We start from the raw sequence: 23,958 nt of genomic DNA, 5'->3' as shown, positions 1-23,958 counted from the left end.
GACAAACACAGGAACTACAAATTATCACTAGTGTTTGGAATAAAATCAAGAGTTCTCTGGTGGGGCATAACTGAGAGTGGGCAGTTTCGGTTTGCATTAGTTGGGGTGGTGCAGAGGATTCTAAAGGGATGGAACTTCAACCGAGATGATGGAACAGAAGCAGCCAGCTCTTTAGAGAACTAGGAAAGAGTTATGGAAGCTCTAATCTCAGGACTACATTTTCCTGCAGCATAGCATCCTCATACCCCAAATTTGTTCTTTGTGTGTGAAGTGAATTAGCTTATTGGCATTCAAATTCTGCTTTGTTTAAGCTGGCTATGTTTCCAGGTTATTAAAGATCCTTCACTATCACATTTTTTGTGCCCTGCTATGTCCTTGGAGCTGAACATTGGCATACGTATCAGAAGTACTGACCTGGCATTTTTATTACCTTACCTGGCACTGTGTGAATTTTCCTTAGCAACAACTACTGACATATGCATCATGTTTTGCAGATTATAAAGACTTTAATGGATTTAATGTACTCTTCTTCACTTTCTTGTAGAGTAGACACTGACATCCTCTTTTTTTTTTTTTTTTTTTGAGGTAGGGTCTCACTCTATTGCCCAGGCTGGAGTGCAGTGGCACAGTCACAGCTCACTGCAAACTTGATCTCCTGGGCTTAAGTGATCCTTCCACTTCAGCCTCTCATATAGCTAGGGCTACAGACACATGCCACCACACCTGGCTGGTTTTTTTTGTTTGTTTTTTTTTTTTTAGAGATGGGGTCTTGCTATGCCGCCCAAGCTGATCTTGACCTCCTGGCCTCAAGTGATCCTCCTGCCTTAACCTCCCCAAGAACTGGGATTACAGACATGGGCCACTCACTGTGCCTGGCCCTGAAATCCTTATTTTAGAGACAAGGAGACTGAAGTTCACAGAGACAGAGCAATTAAGAAGTGCCTGTTGTGGTGGAAAAACAACAGGCTTTGGAACTGGATCAACCTGGGTTCAAGTTCTAGCTTTGCTAGGTAGTAGCTGTGTGTTTGGAAGGCTTGCCTTAACTCTCTGAGCCTCTCTTTTCTTCTTCACAAAATAAGAATCATAACTTCAACCCTGCCAGATACTATGCTTTTTCATCACATTTGTGGACAGAGGGGCTCCTAGGGCCCACCGTCAGCAACCTAGTGGTTTTTGCCTTTTTGTACAGAGAGGGAGATGTTGAATGAAGTGTTTGGCCCAGAGAAAGTTGGAAGTATTAGGGGAACTGAGAATCTGATGGGAAGCACATTGTACAGTTGGTTCTTTCCACTTTACAATGATATAACATTTGGGAATGGAATTTTTAAAAGGAAAAAAAGTAAAAGAATACCCTCCAGGGATGAGTGCTTCAAAGGCAGTGAACTCACACTGTGGTCCTTAAAGAGTGATGGAGGGGGAGGGGAACTTGGCCTTCCTTCATCCCTCCCCCTTCTCCCCAGTCTGATCCCCAAATCAGCTTTCCTCATACATGTTAGCAATACCCGCTGCAGCCAAATGCATTAGCATCATTTGTCCTCCAGACAGTGGGGATGACGAGGGCTTTTATGGCTCTAATTAATCCAGCAGTAGAAAAAGGAAGGCTTTATAAGCCAAGTGCATATTAATGTTGAGGTTAATACTATTAAATTCAGTATTAATCATAAGTTGCAGGACTCCTTGGTTGGCTGCACGTAAAAGCAATCCTTGCCGTTCTCCCTTGCAAAACTGTGAGCATCACAGGGAAGAGGTTTTGCTCCTGTGGTTCAGAGCTGTGACCACAGTTGTAGCAGTCCTTTCCCTGGCGCCTAGAGGGTGTTCGATAACTGCTTGTGAACTCTTTGAACAGTGAGGCTAACAAGTTTGTCCTAGACCTCAAGAAGGAAGACAAGTCAAGTTGCTCTTTTTACAAACTCCTTAAAGGCAGAGACTGTATCTTTATAGCAGATGCCTCTGGGGCCATGCCATATCCTCTTGGCCCATGGCTATTTCAGCTGCAGCTGTGGTGAGCAGCTCTGTGCACACTCAGGCTCAGTTTGTGCTGCCAGTGACCTCAGATGCACACTTGCACTTTCTGCCCCACAGCCTTATGAGAGATTGAAGGAGCTCCCTAGGCCCGTGTGCAAGTACAACTTTTAAAAAGTGTGGGGAAATTACGCTCCTGGGTGAGAGACTTGATATGGTTTGGCTGTGTCCCCAACCAAATCTCATCTTGAATTCTAGTTCCTATAATCCCCATGTGTCATGGGAGGGACCCTGGTGGGAGGCAATTGAATCATGGGGGCAGGTTTTACCCATGCTATTCTCATGATAGTGAATAATTCTCAGGAGATCTGATGGTTTTACAAAGGGCAGTTCCCCTGCACAAGCTCTCTTGCCTGCCACCACATAAAATGTGCCTTTGCTCCTCCTTTGCTTTCCACCATGATGTTGAGGCCTCCCCAGCCATGTGGAACTGTGAGTTTATTAAACCTCTTTTTCTTATAAATTACCGAGTCTCAGATATGTCTTTAATTGCAGCATGAGAGTAGACTAAAACAGGACTCAACCAATGGGAATCAGGAATTGGTAGATAAGTGCCCCATCTCCCCAACTTCCAGCCAAACAATTCTGGGGGGTATCTTGTTCCCTCCTTAAAAGGGTCTTGCAGAATTAGGTCCCATCATGTACAGCAGCAAACTTGAAGATACGCCTTTATATTGACTTTTTCTCCTCCCTGTCTTACTCTGCCCTTTACCCCATACCTGCTCCCTGGAATCACCTCCCAAATAAACCTTCTGCACCCAAGCCATTGTTCTTAAGCTCTGCTTTCCAGGGAATTGAAACAAAAGTGTTCTTTATGCTTGTGCTCCCAGCCATCAGCTCAGTTTGCAGCACACAGCAGATACATTCACTCACTATATAAATATTTATGGAAAACCTGCTGTGTACAGACACCATTCTAAGTGAACAAATTCTCTTACTCACAGGGCTTACAGCAGGGGATACAGGCAATATATCAATCCATCAATATATGAGAGACAGTGATAAATTTTGTAAAGATAAATGGGTAAAGAGGGTAAAGGGTGATAGTGGATGCTCCTGTAGACCGAGTGGCCAGAGAAGGCCTTTCTGAGCAAGTGACATTTGAGCAAGGATTTGGGAAAGGAGAGGGAGTAAGCCATACAACTATAAGGGGAAGAAGGCTCCATGGAAACCACAGGTGCAAAAGCCCTGTGGTGGGAGTATGTTTGGCATGTTAGAGGAGGAGGAAGAATGTCAGCATGGCTGGAATGAGTGAGTGAGGAAAGGAGGAAAGGAGCCCAGGAAGTGAGGAAGAAGGGGCCGGAGGAAGCAAGACACTGGAGATACCCCGTGAATTCTTGTTAATTAGTAGTCTTTGTATCCTCTGTGCTTTTGCAGATGAGGAAACAGTTTCATCTGTACATAACTTTCTCACAAAAATCACCCTAGGCAGCATTTTATGATAGGAAAGGCTCGGGTTTTGGAGTCTGACAGCTTTGAATTTGAATTCCAGCCTTCTTATTTAGATGGAGTATGACTTTGGACAACTTGATTTAGATCTGTGAGCATTATTTTTTCATTTATAAAATGGCAATCATAAAACATACCTCATAGAATTTGTATCTGAGAGGACTCCTGATTGCAAGGAACAGAAAACAAATGGAAAGTTGCAAAAATGCAAAAATACTAACTCATGTATCTGAAATACCCAAGGGTAGATCTAGGCCTCAGACACAACTAGGTCTAGGGCTTCAAATAATGTCATGAGGACTTGGTGTCTGTACCTGGAGTTAGTCTGATTGATTAAGCCTAGGTCACTTGTATTTTTGGCCTTTGACATGAAATGTCTGGCCATCGATCACATGCCAGTCTCTGAAGGATAAAAGGAGCCTTAGCTCTATCTAAATTGTTTAGACTGAGATTGGGGGAGAGCTGGTTCCCCAAAGGAAAACTCAGGTGCTATTGGTAGAAAGGCATGCCTTTATAGCCAGTCAAACCGACAGATGTCCACTAGAGGGCAGGCATGAGGATGAGCCTGAAGTCTCAGCACGATGCCTGGCACACAGAAACTCTCAGTAGGTATTTGCTAGATCACTATTCCCTTTTTTTGGAGTCCTTATCTTTACGTCATTTCCTCCTTTCCTGTATTATTTGTGTCCTATTTACTCCTGAAAGGTTACGCAGGAGGCAGCCTGGCTATCCCAAGAGAGAGTTCTAATGCCAGGTGCTGATGTTGAGTAAATGGGAGCAGATCCAGGCTTCAACCACTGAAGTTCAGTTTCACAGGATTCAGTAAATAGCTGCGTCATCAGCCCTATGCTGGACACCAGTAACACAAGGGTGACCGAAACAAAATTACCACCCCAGGCATCTCGCAGTCTGGAGGGAAATGTGTAGTAGGAAAGGCCCAGACTTTGGGTGCTGAATGTCCTGACTTCAGCCTTTACTCTGCCATTCCTAGGTAGATTTTTGTGAGAAAGTTATTTACAGATGAAACTGTTTCCTCATCTGCAAAAGCACAATTCACTGAATTCATTAGGTTTTATCAAATTTTAAGCAAGATGGATTGTTTTGAATATTTAACCAAGACAATATAAGTAAAAATGTCTAGCGTTGTTGATGCCATGTGATAAAAGCCACATAACATTTTTATTTCCTCTCTTTCTGTTTCCTTTCTTTCTTTGTTTCTTATTTCATTGCTTCCTTCCATCCAAAATGTCTTCTTTTTGCAAAAAAAACAGGAAGGTTTTAGGGAGTTAGATATGATGTAATACACCTAAAAGCGACTGAGCATAATAACTAAAAATTTTGCCATCAGACAAATTATTCAGACCTGAGGGAGCAGGGGTGAGGGGAGCACTAACATTTGTAAGCTATTCATGTATCAGACATATTATAAATATTCTCTTACTCAATCCTCACCTGACTCTCTGAAATTGATAGGATCATCTTTTCAGATGAAGAAGCAGTCTCTGAGAGTTTAATCATCCATCTCTACATAATATAGTTCATAAGTGGTAGGTCTGGCTTCAAAACTAGGTGTCATCTCCTCCCCAAAACTCACTCTCTTTCCACTATCTCCTACTGCCATTACAATAAAAGTGAGGATCTCTACACACGGCTTCTTCAGTTTTAAAAGAACACCATGTTTCAGAAGAAACAAACCAACTGCAGCTGATAGGTGTGAGGCCCTTAAAGATGCATTTTGTCCCTGACAAGTTCTCATAATGAATTTCTACAGTTGCCCAAGTAAAGGAAATGCAGAGAGAGTCATGCTTCTCCCTGGGCACCATGACAAAGAGCATCTGCAGGTTAGAGAGGCCAGGCCCAGAGTGACGACTCCTAAATCCTCTTGGTGTTTCCCGAAAAGAGTGTGGAGCCCTGAGCTGGGGACCTTTCTCCTCACCTGGGCTAAAAAACTTGCCGTCCCCACCCCCACATCCCCCCACTCCCACTGCTCCTTCCATTCTGGAATTTCTTTGCTGCTTTTCTCCCAACCTGTTTTCAATTTGCTCTTGTGGCCCGCTTTGACGGTGACCTCAACTTATTCAGAAGCAAGAGGGTGAGGGGAGAAAGAGAGAGAGAGGGGAAACAAGGAGGAGGATTGAGGGACTGCTGAAAGGAGAGGGAGAGGGAATTGAGGAATAGGGGGTGGGGCCTCTAGAAAAATTGATCCATGCTTTGTTGGGTTGATTCTGAAGCTGCAGCAGAATCATGATTAACATTTTCTGCAGAAGGTAATGAGAGCAAGGCTGGAGTCTGAGTGGATAAAGAAATGTGTGGGGGTCTGGCCCCAGCCCACTCGGGTTACAGCCCCAGAAGAGCTGTAATGGGGAACAGGCACATTCCTGTACAGCGACTTCCAACTCCCTATCTGTTTTCAAGGAAAGAAAAACAGGAAAAGAATGTTAGAGACTTGGACGAACTTGGTCGAGGCAGAAGCAGCAGCCTGGGTTCTAGGAGGGTTCTACCATAAGACCCTAATAAGGTACCAGGGAGGAGGGAGCAGAGACCTCTCAGGTAGAGTGGCCTAGTGAAAGGTGCGTGGGGCTCAGATGCAAGACAGTGGGGCTTGATTCTGGATTCTGCCCCTGAGTAGCTGCAAATCCTTGAATTAAGGTGTAGCATTCCCAAGCCTCTGTATTTCTATCAGAGAATATAGCACAGTTCTGGAATTCAAACACTTTAAGCAATAAAACTTTAAAACCAACTTTTATAAACAGTTTTGTAAAAAACTAAATAAAAACATGGACCACTAGTATATAAAATAGATCAAACTAGAGTTGATCTAGTTGAAGGTTAGTGTGAGTATATGGAAGACTGGCCCCAATCTCTCTCCTGTTAGTGTTCATCCTTGCCCCTGGAGTTCTCTATGTTATAATCTGCAAACCACTGTTAAAATATATGACATATTAGAAACATACTAAACTCCTATCTTTTGGAGACTTTGTGTCTTTCTCAGAAATTCCAGGCTTAAGAAGATGGCGAGGTAGAACAATGTACCTAGCACAGTGTCTGGTGCGCAGTAATTGCCCAGGGACTGTGTAACACATTCATGTTGAATAAAGTAGTCAGAAATTGGGGAGGAAGGGCTCCTGTGTTAGCTTTGAGAGATTTTAAATTCTCAGTGATTTTATCTCATAAGTTGGCTGGTACAAGTTATCTCTGAGACTCCAGGAGTGAAGACACCAAGTTTTTGTTCCAAATCTCCTCCTGTTGAGTGTATGGGCATGGACCTGTCACTGTCCTTCTCTGAGCTTCAGTTTTGTCACCTGTAAAAGGTGAAGCTTGGATAAAAAGATATCTTTAAGAGTCCTTATCTCTACTCTGTTATGTTGAAAACAATAATAAGAAAAACAAGGCTGTTCACGGTGGCTCATGCCTGTAATCCCAGCACTTTGGGAGGCTGAGGCAGGCAGATCACCTGAGGTCAGGAGTTCAAGACCAGAATGGCCAACATGGTGAAACCCTGTCTCTACTAAAAATACAAAAATTAGCCAGGCATGGTGGTGGGCGCCTGTAATCCCAGCTACTCTGGAGGCTGAGGCAGGAGAATTGCCTGAACCCGGGAGGTGGTAGTTGCAGTGAGCCGAGATCATTCCTCTGCACTCCAGCCTGGGCAACAGAGAAAGACTCTTTCCCCCCCCCCCCAAAAAAAAAAAAAAAAAAGAGAGAAACAAAAACAGTGATAGTTGATACACATTTTAAGCCCTTACTGTGTTCCAGTATACAGTATTTTATATGATGTTTGCAACTCTCTAAGTTAGATACTATTATTCTTCTCATTTTACGTATAAGAATATAGATGTACAGAGTTAAGGAGCTTGTCCAAGACAAGCAGTAAGTGGAGTACTAGGATTTAATCTTAGGCAGAGTAAACTTAAAGCCCAGGCTCTTAACCACTGCTCTGTATATTATTGCTCATTCAATTGTATGGTTGCCAGTTGCGGAGTATGTTATATTGTGGAACTACAATACATGTGTTGAATTGCATTGATTTGCATTTGTGCATAGAGAAGCCCCCATGCCTTTCTTAGTACCCCCTCCACTGGGTAAGGAAGAACACTGGGGGATTACTTCATTCACCTGTCTTCATCTAAATTGCATTTAAACCTTCTGAAATCCAGTGCCAAAAAAAGCAATCTTACAATTTACTTTATAGGTTTGTTCTTGTATTTAACAACCCTTCCTGTTGTCAGATTACAAGCTGTAGAAGGTCAGGGACCATTTCCTTTATTGTCTCATTCCTCAAGCTAAGAGTGTGGCGGGAATTCAACTGCAAATTGAATAGCATTGAGAAACCTCCCTTTCTAATACTATCATTTTCAAACTTTCTCTAGGAGGCAGCATAGTATAAAAGAAAAGGTATGTCTTTGGAACTGAAAAAATAGGGGTTCTAATCTCAGCTATCTTCCTTTTTAACTGCAACATTAACCTCAGCTTTACCATGGGGAAGATAAAATCTAACTTGTTAGATTGCTGTGAGGATTAAATGGAAAAAAGAAAAATAGGCACTAGATGTCAGTTGCCTTCCTTTTAACTTTTTCATTTGAAGACAATTATATTCATACAGTTGTGACTAGAACTGGGCACTAAATATCCTTATAATGATCTTGGTATGACTAGTTACACTGCATATACTGCAGGTGAGCCAGTTCCTTCATTTTAATTAAACCTGCAAACCTTAGAATTTTTCAGAACGTAGAATCATGCCAGTCTTACTGACCTGACATGTTTATGGGGCTTGTATCCATAGTCCCAATTATTCTGAAATTCATGGAACTATCTGGAAAGCTATTCCCATTTGAAAATGAATATCAGCCATTTTTTCATCTCAAGACAGGTAATTAACACAGGCCACAAACATACTGAGTTCCTTCATTGATATGGCTTGGCTGTACCCTCACCCAAATCTCATCTTGAATTGTAGTTTCCATAATCCCCATGTGTCCTGGGAGAGACCTCGTGTGAGTTGATTAGATTATGGGGGCGGTTATTCCATGCTGTTCCCGTGATAGTAAGTGAGCTCTCATGAGATCTGATGATTTTATAAGGGGCTATTTCCCCCTTCCTCTGGGCACTCATTCTCTCTCCTGCCGCCCTGTGAAGAGGTGCCTTCCGCCATGATTGTAAGTTTCCTGAGGCCCCTCCAGCCATGCAGAACTGTGAATCAATTAAACCTCTTTTCTTTATGAGTTACCCAGTCTTAAGTATTTCTTTATAGCAACGTGATAATGACTAATACACTCATGAAGATCCAGCTCTCTCATTGGCTATCTGGAAACAAATTGAAAAGCAGACAGACATGGATCCAAGCTCAAAGAAAACAAACATATGTAGCCAGACTTGGAATCCTGAGAACCCAAGTCAAATAAGACCCTCACTCCATCTAGTGAATAATCCCATAATCCCATGTCTTTTCTCTCCCCTACCCTCACCCTCACCACCACTCCTCCTACTTTTTTTTTTTTTTTTTTACTTTTTATCACATACATTGCTCTGGAATTTGTGATATTTTTTGAAATGGACATATTGTTAGTTTCTGGTTGTAGTATGAAAGAAACTGATATAAGAGGCCTACAGAAGAAATGTGGGATGCCAAAATTTATGCCAAATAAAAGATTCATTCATGTCTTCGTTTTCCAGACAAACCTCTGGTTCTAGGCATCTTTGTTTCTTTCTAGACCCTTGGCTTTACTCTGTGGACTCCAAATGCATGAGAGTGCTGTTAACTCCTTGTAACAAAAAGAAAAATGGAGACATTGAGAAGTTTAAGGACTTGCAGCCCATGGTGGAATTAGTACTCAGTCTCAGGTCTGTCTTGCAGTAGCAGCTGAAATTACCTGTTGCCAACACTACCCTGATTTAGACACTTGATCCTAAATCTAGCATCTACATGTCAAGTCTATGAACCATATATTGTCTTTGTGAAAAATAGAAACCAAAAAACAATACCCATCAAGACCTGCTCTATTGGACTATAGGAGCAAATACCTTCTAGAACTGTTGTTTGGCTGAATCCCAGGGCCATCTGGCCAATTCAGTCAGATAAGTCTTGCAAGATTCACTTGTGAGATGAAGAATGAGACTCTTCTTTTTAAAACTGTTTTTCTTTAAGAAGGAAACTTTTGGGCCAGGCACAGTGGCTCATGCCTATAATCTCAGCACTTTGGGAGGCCAAGGCTCAGGAGTTTGAGACCAGCCTGAGCAACAGGGTAAGACCCCATCTCTACAAAGAATACAAAAGTCACCTGGGTGTGGTGGTGCATGCCTGTAGTCCCAGCTATTTGGGAAGCTGAGGTGGGAGGACCTCTTGAGCCTGCAGGGCAGAGGCTGCAATGAGCCGAGGTTGCACCACTGCACTCCAGACTTGGCAACAGAATGAGACCCTATCTCAAAAAAATTAAAATTAAAAAATAAATAAAAAAATAAAGAATGAAACTTTTCTTTAAAAGACCAGCAGGAAGTGATCTGTATATTCTGCTCAACCAGTTCCTTGGTAGAGAAGCACCCCGAGGCTGCTCTGAGCCCTAGTCTTCTGAAACACGAGCCAACACTATTGTTATTTTATGGTTTCATGACATTGTCTTGTTCTTAATCCCAGGTAGAGAGGATGTAATGGAGCTGGCATCCTTTTCTGGTTTATTAGTGGGGCTGTACATGAATAGAGCTCTGAGGAACTCTCTATCAGGCATGAAGAAAAGAAGAAAACAACAGTTGAGAGGCCTCATATCATTTTATACTGTGTGGTACAAAATACCTCATATGTCAGTTTTTTTCCTAGATCATCCAATTTTAGAATTGGAGGGGAACTTAGAGGCCATTTAGTCTGGCCCATTTACTTTATCTATTTTTAAGTAGTATTTATTGATATTTTTATGGGTTACAAAAGCAATATATGTTTACTGAAGATAATTTTTAAAATAGAGATAAGCAAAAATAAGGTAGAAAAAGTGCCCATTATGTCACTCTCCAGACAGTCCTTCTTAAACATTTGTTTTTATTTTCTTCCTTCTGTTTTTAAATGCATGTGCATATAAAATTTCTACAAAAATGAGATTATTTTGTAATAGTGTAACCTGTTTTTTAACTTCACATTATGTCATAAATATCCTTTCATATTCTTTCACAGATTATTTTTAATGACTATAAAATAACCTATTGCATCATTGAACTCAATTGATATAGCCATTTCTATATAGTTGGACATTTAGCTGTTTCCACATTCTTGCTAGTATAAATAGTACTGTGATGTTTATCCTTATAACTTAATTTTTGTTCATATCTGTATTTTTATTTTTTTTTTTTTCAAGAATCCTAACAATGATTCTAGCACCTTCACCATGCAGAGGAGAAAACTAAAGCACAAAAAGTGAGGATTTAGTTGCCCAAGACTATACAGCAAATTCTCAACAGAACTAAGACTAGATCCCAAGAGTCTAGATGTTCAGTTATTCTTTCTAGTTTTCTTTTCTACCTAGACTTCTTTATTAGTTCTGTTTCTAGTAAACTTCCACTACTTCTTAAAATCCAATGGTTAGAGTTAAAGTAAATTAAAGAAGTGATGGAGTTTGAGGATCACAAATATGTGGCACATAGTCTCCCATTGTTCCATCCTATATATGGTGAACGTTCCATGACATCATGTACATCCTGTACATGATGAAGGTTCCATGACCTTCATCACTAATCAGTCACAGAACTCTTTCCTCCTTAGCTGGTCTCTGTCCATCTCACTATAACACTCCATGAATCCAGTACCCATGCATAACAGTGGCAATTTGACATGAAAATTATTTTACATCTTTAGTCCAGTTCCTTCATTATACAAAGAAGGAAAATGCAATTCTAAGAAGAGCTTTGCTCAAGGAGTTAACAGGGAGTGAATGACAGTGACAAGGCCAGAATAGTTACAGAAAAAAAAAGCATAGTATCCTTGCTACCTTTTCATGAATTTTTATTACACAATAATTTACCTCATTTGAGCCTTGCTACAATCTTATAAAGGTAGGTATTAGTGTTTCCACTTTATGGATTAAAAAATTGTGCATAAATATGAACAAAGAGTCATCAAGGCTAAATACAAATCTGTGTCATTTTCATATCTTTTGCTTTTTCTATCCATTATTTTTCTTGATAATGGTATCCAGGCATTTGGTAGGTTTGGATGACAGCAAAAACGTCTGCTCACTATGACCTGAGCTGGGGAGCTCATCTTTCTTTTTCTTCCTCTAGGAGAATTCCTGAGTTTTGCTGATGACTTACTCTCTGGCCTGGGCACATCTTGTGTAGCAGCTGGTCGAAGCCATGGAGAGGTCCCTGAAGTCAGTATCTACTCGGTCATCTTCAAGTGTCTGGAGCCCGACGGTCTCTACAAGTAAGATGTGTTGGGTGTGTGGGGATCATGAGGCAGATGGGATGATTTTAAGCCTAGGAGGAATGGCATGAGTTATTCTGTGCAGGCCAGCCAAATGTTTTATTAGCTAGCCTGTATGTGCAACTTGAGATTCTAAGGTTTAGAAGTGTCCATTTGAGAAGTATGCAGCAATGGATCACAGAATCACACAAGGTGAGTGCTGAAGTGCCCAGAGAGGCCAGAAATTTAAAACCATTCCTTCTACTGATTAGGAATCTGTAGCTCAGAGAGAGAAGAGGGCTTACTCAGGGGCACAGATCAAGTTATCAAGGATGGTTGGGACAGGGATCTCTGCCTAGTGGTCTTTTACTCCTTGTATCCTTTCCTTTCTAAATATTAGATTAGTATATCTGATATATAGACACATACACAGTGAAATATGCATACTGAGATATATATGCTGATATATGTAAAATATATACTTTTTTATCAATAGATCCAGCCAGGCTTTTAAAAATAGTACAGTTATCACTCCTTTGTAGAGTACATTGGAGTCACTGCATTCAAACTTCTGGAGATGCAAGAGACAGTCACCGTGAGCTTCATTTGTTAGCCTAGAAGAGAAAAGGAGCTCATTTGTTACTTTTTATTTCCTACCTCAATGAGTGTTGCTTTTAGATCTAGATGCAACCATCATAAGCTATAACATAGAGCTTTATAGACCACCTCTCCTTATGTACCCTGATTATGGAATGATAGGCCACCTCCCTTATCAAGTTAGAAAGCTAAAGTTGTTATGAAGTTGAGCTTTATTCACCAGTTATTCAACTCATTTATTTATTACTGTATTTAGACACTCAGGGATTCATTCACTTGTCCATTTAACTATCTGTCTACCCAAACATTCATCTATTTTCCATTCATCCCTCCCTCTTGCCCTTCTTCCCTCTTTCCCTCCATCCATTCACCTCTTCATCCATCTATCTATTCACCTGCTCTTACATTCCTTCATTACATTAATTTATTCATTCATCAATTACTTCATTCACATATTCATTTACTCATTCATAACTTATTTACTTATTCACTAGACATTTGCTGAGTATTTCTTGTGTTTTGGTCCTGTGCTAAGCACTGTGGATATGAATGAGACTAAGACAGAAGTCCTATCCTCAGATAACATAACCTAATAATTGTAAGAAAGGCCACAGACTATGGATTCAAATCTGGCTTTGACATTTTTAGTTATGTGACTTTAGGTAAGTTGCTTTACCCCTATAAGTCTCTTATAAAGCCTTTGTAAAACAACTAATAAAACCCACCTTGTAGAATTGTGTGATAATTAAACAAGAAACACCCTGGCTTGGTATCTCCAAGCATGTGCACAGTAAGTGTTAGTCCTTCCACAATCTGTGAACCTTGCTTACCTCAAAACACAACCCATCTTCCCCTTCCTCTCCCTCCCTCTTCCTCACCCTTTTGAACACTTGATATATTCAGGCTCCTTGGTAACAACCAATGTGTTTGGTCACCAAACTCAAGAATATCACCAAAAGCTGGCAATTGAGTCTTCTGCCCTGGCTCTGCAACTGACTATCTCTGAGATGTTGGGACCCAAGCTTTATCTTAAGTCACTTGGGGGGCAGTGAATGCTCTAGGAATGGACTCTTCAAAGTAAATATGCAATTCCACGTCTTCCAGTGGGACATCTGGGCGAATTTTACAAGGTTTTAGGATGTACCTTAGGCCTTAAAGAATGACCACCATCCTCGTGGTGAGTGGTGGGACTGGGATCTGACTTTGAGAGCACAACTCTACAGACTCTTAATCAGTAAGACTCACCAACACCTTGGGCTCTGGGACAACTGCATGTGTGAGGTGAAACACAAGTATGTGACTACATTGAGAGTGATTAAGTCCTCTCTAACTCTGAAAACTATAATTCTGTGAAGAAAGTCAATGGCATTTTCAAAAGGTTTTCTGATAGATGGCTTCCGGTTTCTCCCCTCCTTAGGGTCATAGACTGAAGGCACACAGACCTGGATTCAAATCCTGACCCTGTCCTTTATCAGCTCTGTGACACTGACTGAGCTGCCCAGCCCTCTGAGCCTCCAATTCCTTCTCTTTGAAAATGTGGATAATATGGTGTTTGGCTCACAGGGACCCCAGGAGGACTTGATGGGATCATGAACAAAAGCTCTCTAGTGATGAGGTTCTAGTAGAAGCCTAAGAAGTGTTAACTATTATCAATGTTGCTGTTGTTGCCCTTGTGATAATTTCAACTTTCTCCCATCCATCCACCAAATGATAGGAGATATAGCATCTAGCAGGGAAGGACAGAATCCTGTCGGGTGATTCCTATTCACTAATACAGAAGGAGTAACCCTGTCTCTGGGTGACGCTGTAGGGCCTTGATGTCAGCTGGGCTGGAATCCTGCAGCCCCATTATGTAGACAGCAATGAAATGTTTTATGGAATCCTGAAAGCAATTAACACTGAGAGCTGACAAATCAGCTGACATTCTTTAAAAGTGATGAACACTTTCCTTTGCCCCTTCTTTTCCTCACTGCCTGACACCACCCCTCCTTTCCACCTCTTAAAGTATGGAACATTCTTTCTTCCTCTGTCCTGGAAATGTGTTTGTCAGGAGCTTGTCATCTCTAACTCTGAACACTTCTCTATTTTATTTATGTATTTTTGAAATGGATGATGTTAATGGCCCTGGGATCCGGGCTGTTCCGACCAGGAACCAGGGTGTTGTTTGGAACGGTCTCTTATCCCATTGGCGGCTCTCCTCCCATGGAGTCTGACCAGCTCGGTCTGGAGTTTTAAAATAGTTCCAGTGTCAGTTCTTGGGGATTCTCATTTTTTGCTTGCTCGTTTTTTACCCAAATTCTTATTCCTCTTGAGCCAAGAAGACTTTGTGCGGCAGTAGAAATAGCACAGGCCTTGGGGACAGGCAGGGCTGGGTGTGAACCCTGATTCTGCCTCATGCTTATAACCTGCCCCGAGGCAGGTTTTTCACTGCTCTGTGAGACAATTTCTACCTCTGGAAAAGGAAGCTGGTGATTGTCCCTATCTCAAAGGGTTGTAGGGAAGCGGGTTGACTTTGAAAACTCCACAAACAAGGCTTGCCTGAATTATTGGCATGTAGGCTGCCTGCAGGAAGTGTTAGCCACTTTCTTCTTCTCCCATGACTCTTGTTCTCAGTCGCTGGTTATCAGTGTCTTTTCTAAGCACAGCTCTGGAGGAACTGGTCCTTATCAGGCAAGTTGGGGTCCCACTATTCTTGGAAGGAACGACCATCCAGAATCCTTTTGGGAGAAATGGAATGAGAGGAGAGGATTGATGCAGAGGATAGAGGTCTCAGAAGGGACCAAGTTTTAGTTAAGCACAGTCAGACACCAAATTCTGCACCCATGCTTTTAAAGGATTCAGGTGGCAGGAGAGTGGAGGACTAGTCTCTCCACCAGGGAATCTGGGCTCATGCCCTGCTACTACTTCTGCCTCTGGGACCCTGGATTAAATATTCAGATTCCTTCCCTGTTCTGCAGTGTCAGCCCCTTTAAAATCAAAGTGCATGAGATCCTAGCTCATGAGTTCTGTCATGGGATTTATTTTCATCCCCTCTTTCCTTCTCCTGAGCTCCTGCCCTTCCAGCTTTTCTACCTCTCTCACATCTGTTTTGCAGTACTGTGCCTCTCTGCATCTCTGTCTGTTTCTCTTTGTCTTTTATTCCCTCTCTGTGTAAGTATTTTCTGTATGGCTTCCTGTCTTTTTCTGTCTGTCATTCTCCCTACCATTCCTTTTTTGTCTTTTTATTCATTATTATAATTTCTGTTGCTGTGAGTGTATCTCAGTTTCTTGGTCCTATTTTTTACTTGAATTTTGGCCTCTCTCCCTCTCTCTGGCCCCATTCCAAACCCAACTCCCTCTTTCTACCCCACCTAGGAAGGCAAATTATTTCTGTAGCCCCTCCATCCATGTAACTTTACATATCACCACAGGGTAAGACCAATTGAAGGAGTGAAAGTCAAAGCTGATTTTCTGTCCTAAGCTCACCCTGGTGTAACAGAACAGAAACATCAGCACCCATGCCCTGTTTAAATTGAATTTCCTTGTTTGTTTCACTTGTTTTGCTTTTGAATGAAAACAAACAAGAGCAGCAGAGGGAGAGGGTCCCAGGAAGGTCTGACAGCAGGGCCAGCTCCTGCTGCCGTGGATGGGTTGTTGGAATTGAGGGGTGACCCTGAGCAGGAGTCTCCACTCAGGGCCAATGGCTCAGGCCTGGCTGGGCATCCATGGTCCCTGCCCTTGCCTGGCCAAAGGCCCAGACACCCTTCTTGTAGCTGCTCTCCAATTTCCTATTACCCAAGGTAATTAGCCTCTGTCTTGTCTTGGCTGCCTTGCCTTTCTGTAATTGTGGAAGGCTGCCAAAGGGTCCTCAGCAAGCATGCCAGCAGCAGCCAGGCCTGATTCCTGGGGTGGGGGATGCATTCCCACACATTCAGAGGCTTGCCCCAGACCCGCCCTCACCTCCCAGGCTTCAGCTCTATGAGAGGAATGCCAAGGGAGCCTGGGGACCATAGCCAAGTGCCAACATCCATGGTGGGAACAGAGGCTTAGGCCAGAGGCTCTATCTTAGCGGGGTGGGTAGAGTTGGAAGAGTAGAAGAAAAAGGAAAGCCCTGGAGAAGGGAGGGCATTGCAAAAAAAAGCCTGAGATTGGGAGTCTGACAGCAATTTTCACATTTGCTCTCAGTGGTACATTGGGTCAGTTCTTCCCCCTCCTCTGGTCTTAGTGTTATTTGTGACATGGAAAGGTTAAGTTCAGTGATCCCCTAGGCTTGCACACTGAGGCAGGAACGGAGATTCCAAACAGAGGTTCTGATGCCCAGTGCCACCAGAACTTTCTGGATAATACTGCTAATAATAATAATATTTTATTGAGTATTCAATATGTGCCAGGAACCATTCTAAGGTATGTATACTATCTCATTAAATTCTCACAATAAACCTAGAGATAGGGTAGTATTTGTTTTGTTTTGTTTTGTTTTGAGATGGAGTCTCGCTCTCTCGCCCAGACTGGAGTGCAGTGGCGCGATCTCAGCTCACTACAAGCTCCGCCTCCTGGGTTCACGCCATTCTCCTGCCTCAGCCTCCTGAGTAGCTGGGACTACAGGCGCCCGCCACCACGCCCGGCTAATATTTTGTGTTTTTAGTAGAGACAGGGTTTCACCGTGTTAGCCAGGATGGTCTCGATCTCCCAACCTCGTGATCCGCCTTCCTCAGCCTCCCAAAGTGCTGGGATTACAGGCGTGAGCCACCGTGCCCGGCCGGGTAGTGTTATTTTTATCCTCTCCCCTTTCACAGGTGGGAAAGGTAGGGCTTAAGGGAGTGATCATTTTCCCCAATGTCACATAACAAGAAGGGGTAGAGCTCAGATTCATACCCAAGCTGATTCTTAATGCCCACCTCCTCCTCTCCTCCCCTCCTCCCATGTGCTGTTCAAAGCACTTGGGGAGGTATGAGTGGGAGAGAACTTCCTAACTGCAAATGACACTGTTTGCATTGGAAAGAATACCAGGCTTGGGGGCTGAAGACTCAGATCACAGCCTGTAGATGGGAGGTGGGGGTACTTCACACCTCATCCTTCTCATTCGTAAAATGGAGATGATCAGTCTCGTCCATAAAATGGAGATAATTTGTCATACCTCCCCCAAATTAAATTGGATAGTAGACAGAAATTTGCTTCAACATTTTCATAAGATTGTGTACACGTGTGAAGGGTTATCAGTGCCACTCTATGATTTTCAAAAAGCAGCAACAGGAAAGGCAATAGACTTTGTGAATCTGCATCCCCTACCACTACTACCACATGCACATAATTTTAAATTAGGCCTATGAAATCAGACAGAGGTGGGTTTTTACCCACTGTGTGGCCTTGGGCAGGTTTCTTCACCTCTCTGTTTCAGATTTTTTGTTTCATTTTGCTTTTTTTGAGACAGAGTCTGGCTCTGTCACTGAGGTTCTAGAGGGCAATGGTGCAATCACAGCTCACTGCAGCCTCAATCTCCCAGGCTCAAGCCATCCTCCCACCTCAGCCTCCTGAGTAACTGGTACTACAGGCATGTGCCATCATGCCCAGCTAATTTTTGTATCTTTTGTAGAGATGGGATTTTGCCATGTTGCCAAGGCTCGTCTCGGACTCCTGGGCTCAAGCCATTTACCTGCCTCGGCCTCCCAAAGTGCTGAGATTACAGGCATGTGCAACCACGCCCAGCCTGCTTCAGTTTTTTATCTGTAAAATTAAATCATAATAGGATCTATTTCATAGGGTTATGAGGATACAATGAACTAAAATATGTAAAGAGGACAAGATAATGTCTAGCTCATTGTCAGTGCTTACCAAATGGCAGCAGGAGGAGGAGTAACCACTGTGACTACTATTTGTGATGACAGACATTACCTAAGCAGTCACACGTGGGATGGCCTCTGCTGACACCATATGTTCATAGCCTTCCAGCAGGTTGGCGTTCTTCTCCCACACTGGCCCCTACCCACCACTCTGCAGGCCCGCTTGCTAGAGTGCGCCAGTCTCTTCCTTCCTCAAGGTCTTTGCCTCTACTCTTCTCTTCCCCTGGGATGTCCTTCCCTTGGCTCTTCCTATGTGTGTTTCCTTGTTCCCCTTCAGGTCCATGATTAGATGTTGCCTCTTTAGAGACGCCTTCCTTTGCCACTTTTATCTACCTGCCTGTCATGCACACAGACACACAAAGCCATGATACTCACTAATACTGTAATGATTTAGTCTCTGTTACTTGTTTTTGTCTATCTTTTCTCACTAGAAGGACATTGGACCAGGGTCTGCGTCTGCCTTGTTCATCCTCTATCCCTGGTACCTAGAACAGTAACTGACACTAATTAAGAATCCCATAAATATTTGTTGAATGATTTGAACAAATTTTCAAGTCAATGTGGAAATTCTGTAGACACTGACTTCTTTCCTTCACTCATGTAAAATTTCCTACTCACTTTCTCACCAAATATTCAGGAGACACCCACTATGTGCCAGGCTGTGGTCCAGTACTATATCTCTACATCTGTCTCTAGGTTTCTATGTTTCTATTTCTATCTTTCTCTGTCTGCTTTCCTCTCTTGGCTCCCTCCTTCTTTCCACTTCCCTCTCTCCCTCCTTCCCTTCCTTTCCCTTCCTCCCTTACTTCCCCACTTCTTCCCTTTCTTCCTTCCTTCTTTCCTTCCTTTCTTCCCCATCCTTCCTTCCTTGCTTCCCTCCCTCTCTTTTTCTTTCTTTCTTATAAACCTTATTTAATCTAATCCTCAAAACAACTCTGTAAGGTAGTTGCTACTATTCTCACCTAACAGATAAGGCAACTAAGGCACAGAGAGGTTAGGTAACTTGACTACAGCCACAAAGCTAGTAAGTAGAGGCAGATTTCCAACCAGTTTATCTCCACTGCCTGAACTGAAAATTGTCACACTGAATTATAAGAAGAGTTGGGCATATAGAAATGACAGGGGTCAGACTGGAAGCTGCAGGCAGGTATCTTTTATACAAAGATCCATGCCCAAATGGGTTGGAAACAATATGGAAAACAAACTTTTAGTTTTCACACAAAAGCTACATGGCTACCATTGAATTTCAAACTTTATCCCTTCCCCACAATCCTCACAGCACTACACATACAGTTGTATGTGGGGTCTGCATGAGGACCCCTGCTCCTCCCTAGGGATGGACTCCCATTGTCATTTGCATGATGCCCTTGATTTCCCAGCTCTCATCTGCCGAGCTGTTTCCCAGCACTGTCAGCCTCCCATGTGTCTCAGCAAACAAGTCCAGGCTCCTGGCCCAACAATCCTATTCCAAAAGCCCAGGGGGCTGAGAGCCTTGGATGGAGCATTACTGGCCTGTCCACCACCCTCAGGACACCACCTCTCCTGGGCACAGCCTGGGAAGCACATCACAGAGGCAGCCAGGGCCACCACCATGGATACTATAATTATATATTAGATGAAATCCCAATGTTTCTCTTTATTTACATTCCTACCCTACCCTCTTCATTTCCTTTCTTCATGCCAAAAATCAGCACAGAATTTACTGGAAACAGCATGAAAGACATCAGGAGCCCTCCAAGGCTTGCTTTCAAAAGTGCTTGTCCAGATGATAGGAGGTGAGATTGCCGAGGGTCATCCTGTCTCTGGCCCTCAGCAGCTATGGGGCCTTTGGCAAGTGGTTTCCGCTTTGGAGGCCTTCGTTTCTCCATTTGTAGAAGAGGGTTTGAAAAGGGCCATCTGAAATGAACTTTTCATGAATTCAGAGGCTGTGCATTTCTCTTTTCTTTTTTTTTTTTTTTTTGAGAAACAGTCTCCTTCTGTCGCCCAGGCTGGAGTGCAGTGGTGCAATCTCAGCTCACTGCCTCTGCCTCCTGGGTTCAAGCGATTCTTCTGCTTCAGCCTCCCGAGTAGCTGGGACTACAGGCACGTGCCACTGTGCCCAGCTAATTTTTGTATTTTTAGTAGAGATGGGGTTTCACCATATTGGCCAAGCTGGTTCGAACTCCTGACCTCGTGATCCACCTGTCTTGGCCTCCCAAAGTGCTGGGATTATATGTGTGAGCCACCATGCCCAGCCCGAGGCTGTGCATTTCAAGAGATCATGGGGGCAAGGAGACAGACCCCAGCCCCTGGCAACTGGGGAGGCAAGGGTCTAGTCCAGGTGAAAGAATTTCATTCAGCTTAAGGTCAGATATTTCTGCTTTCTCTTGGCATCAGTGACCCAACCTGCTCAGTGGGCCTGTCGGGCCACATCCTAGATAGGACCCTGAAGGGACTTTCAGCTCCTGTGAGAAGGGAGCAAAGAGGAAACCTTCCATGCTGACCAGAGGCCTGGGCTGCAGCCCAGGGTTTATTCAGGACACACCAGGGAAAGAATCCAGGAGAGGCTTGATAGGGTTCTTGTGCTGCTCTGTTCTGGCTTTTTCTTCCCACTGTGAACTTTTCTTTCTTTATTTCATTTCATTCCTCCTTTCCTCCCTCCATTCTTCATTTTCTTCCCTCTCCCTTCCTTCCTTCCATCCTTCCTTCCTTCCTTCCTTCCTTCCTTCCTTCCTTCCTTCCTCCCTTCCTCCCACACTCCCCCTCCCTCCCTCCCTCCCTCCCTTCCTTCCTTCCTTCCTTCCTTCCTTCCTTCCTTCCTTCCTTTTCTTCCTTCCTTCTTTTCTTCCTTCCTTTCTCCCTCCCCTTCCCTCCTCCTTCCCTTCCTTCCTGTATCCCTCCCTCCCTTCCTTTCTCCCTCCCTCCCCACTCCCTCTCCTTCTTCCTTTCTGTTTCCCTGCTTCCTTTCCCATATTTGTAACATCTCTCCTTTGCTTTCTCCTTTTTTTCTTTTTTTAACTGTTTCTGCCTGGCCTTTTATTTCCCCCTCTGCCCTCTGTTTCTTCTCTTTTCTTTCTTGTTCTCTCTTTCTTGGTCATGGACACTACTTCCCTCTCCATGTCACCCTGGCTTCCTGTCCATCTGTCTCTGTCTTTTTCTTTTCTTTCTTTTTTTTTTTTGATTAGGGGTCTCACTATGTTGCCCAGGCTGGTCTTGAACTCCTGAGCTCAAGCCATCCACCTGCTTTGGTCTCCCAAAGTACTGGGATTACAGGCGTGAGCCACCGTGCCTGGTCTGTCTCTGTCTTTTTGTGTCTGTGTGTACCTCTCTTCTACTTGCTCTTTCGGTGTCTGCACCCCTGTCTCTTTTTTCCTTTTCTTATCACTTCTCAGTCCCTGTCTTGCTCAGCCCTAGGGTCTCTCTTCTTCTATCCTCCTGTGCATTTTTCTCTCCACTTTCCTCCTCCGACACCCCACAGCCCACACTAGCCTAAGTACAAGGATCTCTGTCTATTATCTGATTCTGGGCTGAATGGCAATTTAGGTGTGGCCAAGGGTCTTGGAGCTCAGTAGGGATGGGGGTGACTGATGTCCCCAAACTCGAGTGGAATGTGAACTTCCCTTGGCTGTGGTGTCCAGTCCTAATTGGTTAGGGGATGGGGGCAAGTATGGCAGCCTAGCGACTCAATTCCATCTAACATCAGGTCGTACTGACCTCTCCAAAGTGCACAGTTGGGGCCTGGGAGAGGGGAATAGCTGTCCTCAAGCCAGAAGCAAATACAGCCGTGCATCCCAAGCCAAGAGAGACTCGTAGAGGAAAAATAATGCTGTTTTTCAGCCGACAGACAGTGAGGCTCCTAAAACCTGCTGGGGACTCTCAAGCAGGCTGTTTCTTTCCTCACACTGCGTCAAGATTCCATCCAGGAATGGGACACCAGCCAGGGTTCCAGAGGGACAGGGCACGGACTGCTCATGTGACCTCGTGGAGTGGGGAGGGGGTGGGAGCTGAGGCTGCGCTGGAGGGCTAAGCCTTGAATACTGAGCAGAGGAGCTGGGCTTTCTCCTGCAGGCAGAGGGGAGCCAGGAAGGGCACTGGAGGAGGGACAGGATGTATCTTAATCTGTGTTTTGTGGTGACAACCCTGACCATGGTTTGGAGAACAGGCTGAGTTGAGTTGAGAGCCAGGAGGGCCATTTGATATTGATAAAAGGGGGAAGGATGGAGTCCACACACATTTGGGGACCAGCGAGTGTTGCTCCTATTAGCAAATGTGATGGGCCGAAATGGAACAGCACAGTCTCAGGAAACATCTGGAAACAGCTTTTTCATAACTGACTGCAGTGCACAGTGTTCAAGAAAAGCGCATATTTGTTGACTGTCTAGGAGGTGCCTCACAGTAAGGTAGGCACTCGTGCTGTGGAACTAACCAAACCAAAGTATTTGCCCTCGTGGAGGTCATATTCATGGTGATGAATACAGGGAAGGGACCAGGCTGTTACCTGACACTGTACATCATGCTCCAGGGACCGTGAGGACACCAAGGAAGAGCCACTAGCCCAGCCAGGGGAACCCTCCACTGCAAGTCTTCTGAGGAAGTGAGAGGACAGATTGCAGTGGGTTGAACGGTGTCCCTGAAAAATTCACATCTACCTGAAACCTCGGGATGGGGCTTTATTTGGAAATCGTCTTTGCAGATGTGTTTACTTAAGGATCAAGATGAGGTAATACTGGATTAAGTTAATTCCTTAATTCAATGACTGATGTCACTCTAAGAAGACAGAGCAAAGAAGGCATGTGAAGACAGAGGCTGAGATTAGAGTGATGCTGCCTCAAGCCAAGGAACACCTCGGGCCATCCTAAGCTGAGAGTGACAAGGAAGGATTCTTTCCAAGAGCCTTCAAAGGAAGCATGGCCCTGCAGATGCCATGATTTCGCACGTCTAGCCTCCAGAACTCTGAGAGAGTACTCTTCTGTTGTTTTAAGCCACCAAATTTGTGGTGCCCTTTTAATGGTAGCCCTAAGAAACTAAGGGAAAAGAGGATTTGGGACAGAGGACAGACTGTGAGCAGGCTGGGGGACGAGAGACAACACTGCAGCAGAGAGTGTAGCTGGAATGTGGAAGGCCAGGGAAAGTAGGAGATTGGGGGCTATGGAGGCAGGCGAGGACCTCATCAGCCAAGCTGGGCTCCATGAGGAGTATGGGGAAGCTTCCACAGAGTTGGTGGGATGAATGAGCTTCATTGCTACAGGAAAGACTTGACTTGAAAGGGGAAGGCCAAGCATCTGAACAATGCCTAGAGGAGAGGAAGCAGGTCCCCGAGGCCCTAGAAATGATGACCGTGAAGAACACTTGAGTGCCCTTGAATGCTTATTCAAGTTAAGAAAAGACAAAAGCGTGCACCCAATGTCTTCAACCCTCTGTAGAGCTGCACAGGGGTACAGGGCACAGATGTGTTCACTGTGACTCCAGAGAGCAGGACAGTGGTACAAGGCTATAAGGCAGATTGATTTTGGATCACCACAGGAAATGTTCTATTACTGGCCTTCAGTGGGCTGGCAGTCTCGGTGGGCAGTGAGAGCCCCATGCTCAGGGTAGCAGGGAGCTGTTAGGGTTGAGGCAAACTCTAAGCCATGCTTTGTAAGGAGGAACTTGCCAGTGATGGCAATGAGTCAGTGTGGCCAGATGCTTGATAATAGGGAGGAGTGA

The 23,958-nt window shown here is 44.0% G+C and overlaps 1 protein-coding gene across 5 annotated transcripts in view; it reads left to right on the top strand.

Annotated features, from left to right (window-relative positions):
* ASTN2 (astrotactin 2) overlaps window positions 1-23,958 on the top strand; it is a 1,014,740-nt gene that overhangs the window by 940,931 nt on the left and 49,851 nt on the right. For all 5 annotated transcript variants that reach the window (XM_030817705.1, XM_030817704.1, XM_030817702.1 and 2 more), the window contains one exon: window positions 11,737-11,878. In XM_030817705.1, the coding sequence (XP_030673565.1) occupies window positions 11,737-11,878 (142 nt within the window). The remainder of the gene's footprint in view (window positions 1-11,736; window positions 11,879-23,958) is intronic.

The sequence above is a fragment of the Nomascus leucogenys genome, chromosome 8 (genome assembly GCF_006542625.1).
Source record: "Nomascus leucogenys isolate Asia chromosome 8, Asia_NLE_v1, whole genome shotgun sequence".
In the NCBI taxonomy this organism is placed as follows: Eukaryota; Metazoa; Chordata; class Mammalia; order Primates; family Hylobatidae; genus Nomascus; species Nomascus leucogenys.
The sequence above is the reverse complement of the archived record's forward strand: the minus strand, read 5'-3'. Positions and strand labels throughout refer to the sequence as shown.